The 8,830-nt window shown below is 38.9% G+C and overlaps 1 protein-coding gene across 1 annotated transcript; it reads right to left on the minus strand.

The window, feature by feature from the left end:
* Positions 1-860: 860 nt before the first annotated feature.
* LOC105292582 (histone H3.3) lies at positions 861-8,827 on the minus strand. The gene is made up of 4 exons (XM_011360837.2): positions 8,695-8,827; positions 7,009-7,158; positions 5,752-5,905; positions 861-1,509 (listed from the first exon to the last, which is right to left on the minus strand). Exons 2-4 carry the CDS (start codon positions 7,134-7,136, stop codon positions 1,381-1,383), a joined length of 411 nt encoding a protein of 136 aa, XP_011359139.1. The 5' UTR covers positions 7,137-7,158; positions 8,695-8,827; the 3' UTR covers positions 861-1,380.
* Positions 8,828-8,830: the final 3 nt, after the last annotated feature.

Below are 8,830 nucleotides of genomic sequence, written 5' to 3' on the forward strand. Positions count from 1 at the left end.
AAGCCATCAACTTTGCTTGCTGGAAAGTATGGTCAAAAGTGGCTGTACTAGGGAATGTGGTTCCAACAACTGAAGAGGGATTAACTGGCATTATCAGTTCACTAAATTTCAAGGCACTGACAATTTGAATGTAGATGATTAAATTACTAGCTGATCATGAACTGATAACAAATTCACTTAATATCTGAAGCCCACTCTGACAAGGCAGTGACCTTGAACCAGTTTCATTCACTGCAGAAATTTACAAAGCTCAATTGGCCACAAAACTAGAAACTGCAGTTCTAGATGCCAATCCAAACATCCAACATGCCTTACAATTTTGAAGATTTTTTAAAATGTTGCAGAGAATATTGAAGAATTCATGAAAACTTAAGCAAAAGATGGGGCTGGAAAAAGACTACCCAAAAACAGTGAAACCCAAGAAGTACTTCCAAATACTTTGAGCGAAGGATGACTTTGTGCCAATTTAAAATGAAGTTATGGGTTTTTGTCACCCACAGCGTGGCCTCTAAAAGAATGAAGCAAACATTTTTTTAAAAAGTTGCTTTAGAGTAGATGCTGACAGCGAATTTTGGTTTTCTTTAATTTTCATTAGCATTTTTTTGTGAAATATTTTTATGTCTTACACTGGCCTATTTTTTTTTCATACTGGTGGACTTTTTACATGGTTTTCTTCCGCATAAAGACAGATGGAATGGATAATCCATGTAAATCAAGAAAAGGGTATACTTTCCCCCTCTCAAATTTTATGTTTCAGATATATGGTGACAAAACGCTTGATGCTAAAATTATTTTGAATATAGACACTTCAAGTGAATTAACTATACTGGTAAGGGTGATAATAAAAGACTAAAAGCAGGTATAGTTTAATGTATTTTAATAGCAAACTTACAGGAACAGCACAGAAGACAGACAACATTAAAAACATGTACTTGCATGTAGGACAACTCAGTTAGAAAAGTATAGCGAATGGATGGAATCTACTGTATGATAAAAATGCTACAAACACCATTTAGTTGCCATCAATAAGAAATTTACTTGTTTTAAAAAAATCCAAATGCTGGCATTGTCCAGAAAAATTTAACAGGTTTATTTATAATTGTTATAAAGTTGAACTGCTGAAACTTGTTCACTGAAACATTTTGACTTTCATTAATGCTTTATGTCCCCGCATTTATATTAAAAATTCACACACAAATGAAAATGGAAAACCTGCCAATACCTGATTTCTGTCCCCTATTTTTCCACTTGCAATCATATACTTAGGTACCTTTTGACCCCATGGAAAAAAAAAAATCTAACATTCAGAACTACCAATAACAGGAAGAAGAGAATTTTTTTTTTTTTAAAGAATGAAATGTTTCCCATCATAGTGGATTCTTAAGCACGTTCTCCACGTATGCGGCGTGCTAGCTGGATGTCTTTTGGCATAATTGTTACACGTTTGGCATGGATAGCACACAGGTTGGTGTCTTCAAAAAGGCCAACCAGATAGGCCTCACTTGCCTCCTACAACAGGAATAAAGAAAGACATTAATGGTATCACCAACAGTTAAGACACATCTGTTATCAGCTAAAATAAAATGAGGTTTTTGAATGCTTAAAAAACCTACTTCATAAGAGGTTTACTACCTTACCAAATGCTTACATTTTAAAACCTGTAGGACAAAACTAAAAGACAGCATAGGAACTAAGTGCAAAGCTCAAGCATATAAATCTTGTGTAAATCACTCAAAAGTCAAATTGTTTCATTACAAAGAAAGTTTAGTATTTCTAATGTTAATATGTGATTTCTAATAAATTGAAATGTCTTGAGTAAAGAAATCCAATTTAAACTGTAACATTCTTATCCTTACAAAGATAAATGGAATCGTATATCTAATTCAAAGTAATACCTACCCCCAGTGTCTCCTTATTCTGAATCCTACTCAAAGATCATCTGAGCCTTTGCCTTGCCAAATAATCCAATATAGCTGACAACTGGTTTCCATCTATGGTCCTCATCTACCTTTCTTTTTATACCTGAGTTTTATCAGAGTACTCTCCAGGTTCCGGAACACATCAGATTAATGTCTTATTTATAAACTCTGACCTGACCTATTTTGCTTAGGAGATGCACCCCCGCGCATCCTCTACCAAGTTAACCTTCCTCTACATCCCTCGATCTATAATGACATTTGTTATCCTCTAGTTATTAATGCTGATCCATCTGGTTTTTCCTTTTACACTATAAACTTCTTTGAATGCATCCTCTTACCCCTATTACTCAAAAACTACTAGTTGTGTATGATCCATTAACACTTGAGATGTGAACAGGAAAAAAGGGAGCTTCTACTTATAATTAACTTTTAAATTATTAGTACATCTTAGAGTTGTCTGAAAAATCCTTTAGCTTAAAATATGTTTCCTCATTTTGAAATGAAGCAACTGTTTTGTTTCACTCATCTAGTCACGAGCCCAACTGTTTTAGTAGATTAGAAGCACTGAGAAAGGTTACTTGGCCTTCTCTTTATCTATGAAGATATCTTTCTGTCCAAGATATATTTAGAAAAAAAGATTTTTTTATAGTTGCTATTTTCGTCCTAATTAAAAAAATTATTTCCATTTTGTAATCTTTAGGTAATAAAACTAAGGAACACAAAAGTACTTGAGCAATTCAAGCCCATAACACTTAAAATTTGCTTCATCCAAATTTTACTAACCGTGCATGTCTTCCTGCAGCATTTGCTATGAAGAGCTGAGTCTTACACCACCTAGTCTTTGGGCCTAGCTCAAGACTGTTCCATGAAGGAGAAAGCAAGCACCCCTCTTGCCCCTGGTATCCAGGTGCAGGTAACCTTGAACTCCTCCTTCCTTGGCACTCGCTGGCCTTGTACACCAGCCATCTTTCAATTCCCTTAAGTTACTTTATAGAGATCTCATTTTATATACACAATGTCTTGCTCAAGTAGATGTTCAATAAATATTTGCTGGTTCATTTTCATATCAAACCCTAATTTAAATTTGCATCGTCTATACAATTAGTCCCTCATATTATAACTATTCCAAATAATGTATTAACAGCAGTTCTTAATACTCAGGGATTCATTCTTAAAATACTCTAGAAATGGGTAAAAAGTCTGGAAAACACGGCATGCTGTAGCCCACTCTTAAAGGTTCACAATGCACATCACATACTAGGACTGAAGTTCTTCAGAAGAGAAACCAGTTTAATTGTTTCTCATCTCACTTCAGGATTATAAAAAATATAGAATGCTTTTGCAAAATGCAGCAGTATGAAATGCTATATGGACAAGCCAAGAGGTCCTGTGATTCTGAGACCATTTAAGAGTGGTATGACCTATAGGCTCCCCTGGTACTATAGCAGCTGGGGCTCTCACTGTTGTCTTAGAACCTAGTTATGTTTTATGGGGTTGTGTCTGGTCAACTCTGGGAGAAGATTTAACATGCGAAAGGGATTTGACAACAACTCATATATTTCCAATTCTACTACCAATACCAAAGTCTCCTAAATATTTAGTACCATAATGGTACTAAAGACTGTCATGTTAATTTATAGCCCAACACACACAATTTTGAGATAATGGCAAACAAACAAACAAAACTTACAACTAGAAGGCAACATTAATTTGTAAAATTTCGAGTATATCCAATGTCTGACTTTTCCACCATTTCAAAACATTATGTCCATTTTTAACATAAAAATACCTTACTTCAAACTCTCAGATGCTGAAGGCAAAGGCTGTTTTAAGTTAGTCAATTCTTGATTATCTATGGCAAACCCAGACAAATTTCTCTACCAGCCCCAATGGACTACCTCCTCCTCCTCATTTAGTTTGTATTAGAAAAGTTAGAAATTATTTAATTCTAAAGCCAAAAATAAAGCGACTTTTTGAATTCTATTTTGACTGCTTTCTTCTACTACTCTATTTCCATGAGCAAACTCTCCACTCTCTATATCCTTAAAATAATGGAAGCATATGTATAAAAAAAAACAGAACAAAACAAAGAACATGTAACAAAGATCACTCTTTCCAATAAAGAGCTATCTAATGCTAGACTATGGGCAGCAAATGAACATTGTGCTCAAAACCAATATAACCACACTTACTGACAAATATATAATACCTTAACAGCAACAGTGGAAGTTTACACATAAATTAAAAAGACAACAGTCTTTTACCCAGATTGTTTAGTAATCTTAATTTACAAGGCTATACAATGACATTTAAACTCAACAAAGTTAACACATGACTGTAAAAGACAATAGTCTCTTGCCCAGAATGTTTATTAGCAATCTCGATTTACAGCTGTCATTGACAATTAAGCTAAAAAATGTTGGACTTTCAAGTATAATGTGTTCTTAGAGCACAGTCTGGCTAACTGTAACCAGAACACAAAACGAGCAGCTTTATATCAATGCTAAGACTCGTAGTAGTAATATTTCTGTATTTAAAATATAGTCGGGGAAATGTGATTTGCAATTGCATTAATAAATGAAATGGGATCTGAAGATAATCACTGATTAAAACAGAAAATAAAGCTTTAAGTGACAGCACTGGAAGATTTTGGTAGTCTGAAAATTCAATTCATTGAGAATTTAACGGATGTCTACTCCTGGAATTCACCAATCAAATGAAGTTCAAACTAACCATAGAAACAGCTCAACCAATTACACTTCAGTATAGAATCCACCTATCAAATCCTTCTCACTTATAAAGCAAAAGCTTGGCACAGCAACAGCAGCCTGAAAACCATCCAATGGAGTGTATGTAGATTCTACAAGCTCCCCCAGAGGTTCTGATGCACGTCTGTGGTGGTGCCGAGCAATCTGCATTTTCATTACCTCCAACTCCATGCTCTGATGGAAGAGGTAGTTTTACCATATTTTGAGATACACTGATGCAGAGAATGCCAAACGCAATATAAAATAGATTACTTATGTTACTGATGTTAATTATTCGCACATACCTAAACAAATTATCTTACCTCTGGGCCTTCTGAGTTTTAATCTCAGCATAAACCACAAAGATTTCAAATACATAACCACCCTTAAAATAGTATTTCTCAAAGTTCTGACATCCTGGAGCCAAGAGTAAATTCAAAATGCTTGCCATTTAAGTGAAAATTCCCAACACCCTTTAGCAGCAAAGGACAAGTCTTCGAATCCCTGCCCCTTCACAGACTGGGTATCGTCTTTAAGCACACCTTTGCTTCTTCTAGCCAATCCAGTCCTGTCACTCCCTGCTGCTTCTCCCACTTCACTGCACAAGTCTTTAATGCTGCCTACTCCCGCCCTAGCTAGGACGCTCTCTTCACTTGCACGTACCTCTTCAGTTCAAGACATTCACTCTAACGTTTCTTTTACATCAGTTGCTGTTTGAAACTGATTACCATTATAGACCTTCAGTCTCGTATCTTAATGTCCTGCAACATCCATAAGCCAAACCTTTTCCCCTTAAACATCGTTTTTAATGCAATGTTTAAAATTTTTAAACAGTATAATGGAATGCGCACCAGGATTTGGAGTCAGATGGGTTCAAATTATAATTCTGTGACCCAAATGGATTCAAATTTCATGTTCTGTGTGTATGGCCCTGAGCAACTTAACCTGACGTCTCAATGGTGAATAAAGATATCCTACCCTTCAGGCTTGTGATTAAATTATATACACACATGCAAAGATTTAGAATTGTTCTTGATACACAGCAAGACTTTCGACTCTTAGAGCTGACCCACCCGCCATTTTACCTGCAAAGCACCAATAGCTGCACTCTGGAAGCGCAGATCTGTTTTGAAGTCCTGAGCAATTTCTCGCACCAGACGCTGGAAGGGAAGTTTGCGAATCAGAAGTTCAGTGGACTTTTGATAACGTCTAATTTCACGGAGTGCCACAGTACCAGGCCTTAAAAAGAAAGAAATAGTTACTAAATACATTCAACTCATAAAAGGATAAGTGGTCAGCCTTAAAGAAATACAGTCATTTTTCAAAAAATAAACCACCCGACTTTTCTTTAGGTTCTGTATGAAATTTCACTTATCAATTTATAAGCTGAATATTCAAGTCTATTAAGAATAACAGTATCCTGGCAAGTTCATTACAGTACTAGTTATTTTATTCATCTTTAACACGTATCACTAACTTCTGTCATAATTACAGACCCAAAGTATTAGGCCACTAATAATGAAGTCAAAACTGTCCAGGCTCCTCACTATATGGCACCACTTTCCTTTCCTCCTGAACTCTCAATTCTTCCATAAGACCTACCAACACAACCCAGTGAGCTTCATTTAAAAATGCACTTGTGGTGTTTAAGTTTGATTTCCCAGAAAACCTTACTACTGCCCTTTCCTCATATATGATTACATCTGAATACTCCTGATGGTGGAAATACCACAAAATGGGATTTTTTACTACGTAATTGTCAGTGTGAAATTTACCTCAATTCTGACTTATTTCTTCCACTGTATGAGCTTTTATTTTAGGCTGACAGTAAAATTATTTGCAGACTACCTAAGTACGGACAACTTATGCCCTCTAATGGCAGATGCCCTTAACGACAATGCTCGGGGTAGCTCAAAACCAAATGCTAAGAGGAAATAAACCAATTCAAGCAAATGAGGGATGGGAACTTGACTAAAACAAATGCCCCCAATCTTGATTATTACTTTGCCAAAAGCGAGAATATCCTCAAAATGTATTTTAAAATAACATTTAAAAAAATATTTCTAATGGCTAAGTAAAATGTTAATTCTATTAACATTAGTGATGTAATAGGTCTCCTTTGAGCTATGGGCAAGATTATGGCTTCGAAATTAAACAGGTTCTCAATAAAACCTAACCCTAAATTTCATAAAATTTAAAATTTTATTAGTAAATATTCAAAAAAGGGAAAACATCAGTTTCTCCAAAGCAAAAGTTTGCTTATTCTACACCTTTTTGTTAGATTATATGGATGCTGCTTCAGGAGAGATTCTGTCCCATTATTTTCCTCTAATTTTTAATACCTGTAACGATGAGGTTTCTTCACCCCTCCAGTAGAGGGCGCACTCTTGCGAGCGGCTTTTGTAGCCAGTTGCTTCCTCGGTGCTTTACCACCGGTCGATTTGCGGGCAGTCTGCTTTGTACGAGCCATGGTATAGGACCTCCTTACTTACCTACCAGCATCAAAAAACAAAAACAAAAAACAAAAATCACCACATGCAACTACCAAACATACAAGTTTTCCTGCCACTACCCCCACCCCCAAAATCTGGACATATGATCAGAATAAAAAAATAATGACTGTAATGTTACGTAATTTGAAAGGGTGCAGATTACGTTTACCACCCAAATGCGACTTCTTGAAACAAACTGTAGTACTAGAAAATTGTTAACATTAAACACCAATCATCTCTCAAAATGCGAAATCTGAGCGACAAACGGCAAAACAAAAAGACCCCTAACAGCCTTTGCTTCGATTCCTTTAATTAAAGCAGAAATTAGAAATGTCTGTAAACATTCGATCCATAAACAAGTCAAAAGGACGAAGCCACAAACCACAAAAAGGTCGAGTCAAATTACAGCAAAAAAGGTTTTAGCGCCCCCCCTCCCCAGTCCCCTCCCTGGCGTCTGGCAGTTGATAGATTGCTGTAAATATCTGAAAACATTCCTGCTTTTGCATCTCTACAGTTATGTTGACAAAAAGGCGTCTCGAAAATCCAGAGGAACAACAGCTAGCACCAGCGAGCATTCTACAAAGCATCGTCTTCGCGGCAGTCCAACCGGGCTTCGCAAAGGGAGAAAAAAAAAAAAGTGCCCCGCACCCAAGGCTTTAATTAACGCACCGGCCGACGGGTCCACCCCAAGCACCACATAAACTTTTGGTTTCGCCTCCTCCGGCCCCTCGGCTCAGGGTCCCCCAGCCTCCCGCCTCGCTCCCAGCGCCTCGCGCAGGCACCAACTCGGCTTCCAGACCAGAACAAAATGGAAACAATCGCAAAACGTATCCGATTTCCTTCCAAAGAGACAAAACACCAAAACGCTCGAAAATACCCCGATCCCCTGCCACGTGCCGCCCTCCAAAAAAATGCAAAAGTTTTTTTTTTTTGCATTTCAGATGCATCAAGTTTCCGCTTCTCCAAAAAAGGAGAAAAAAATGTCCCTCTGTAAAAAATTTTCCTCCTTTTCTGAAATGGGGAAGAGAGAAACGGGGGAAAAAATATGGTCGGTGACCAGAGAAGAGAGACAAGATGGTGAAGCTTAGCAACAACTGTGGGGAGGCAGCAAAAAGCGAGTTACCCCGGGGTGGGAAGCGCCGGCGATTTCCACCCTTTTCCCGCCCGAAAACTGGGGGCCGGGGCCCGGGGGCGGTAGTTAAGAGGCCCGCGCGGGTCCTGGTGAAGGTCTGGGGTCCCGGAAAGGGGCAGCGGGCGGGATTTCACCGAAGAAAGAGGAGCCAGCGGCGCGGGGAGGAGGGAGGGCAGGCTCGGCGCCGCGGCAGTTGCTGCTGTTGGGCTGAGGCGGCGAGAGACTGGGGAGCCGCCGCCTGAGGGTAGAGGGAAACTCGCTCCTCACCTCCATTTCTGGGCCAAAAAGTTTGTGAGCCAAGCCGGAGGGGCTGAGGGCCCCCTCCCCGCACCGTCGGGGCCCGGCCCGGGGCTGACGGCAAGCGGGTCTCGGTTCCGGGGAAGCGGGCAGACAGGGAAACTTACCCCCCTTCTCCTTCGGCTGGAGCTCGGCGAGCTAGAGGCGGCGCTGGCGTTAGAGAGCGACGGCGGCGCGGCGGCGGCTGCGAACACAATTGAAAGATGGCTGACACCGAGGCTATCCCCCAACACACGCCGCCCC

Source organism: Pteropus vampyrus, unplaced genomic scaffold (genome assembly GCF_000151845.1).
Source record: "Pteropus vampyrus isolate Shadow unplaced genomic scaffold, Pvam_2.0 Scaffold60, whole genome shotgun sequence".
Lineage (NCBI taxonomy): Eukaryota > Metazoa > Chordata > Mammalia > Chiroptera > Pteropodidae > Pteropus > Pteropus vampyrus.

Coding starts and splice junctions, on each gene's coding strand:
- LOC105292582 (XM_011360837.2), bottom strand. CDS start 7,136: ATGGCTCGTACAAAGCAGACTGCCCGCAAATCGACCGGTGGTAAAGCA. Junction 5,906..7,008: donor AAGAAACCTCATCGTTACAG/GTATTAAAAATT, acceptor TTTCTTTTTAAG/GCCTGGTACTGTGGCACTCC. Junction 1,510..5,751: donor CAGCTATTGGTGCTTTGCAG/GTAAAATGGCGG, acceptor TTCCTGTTGTAG/GAGGCAAGTGAGGCCTATCT.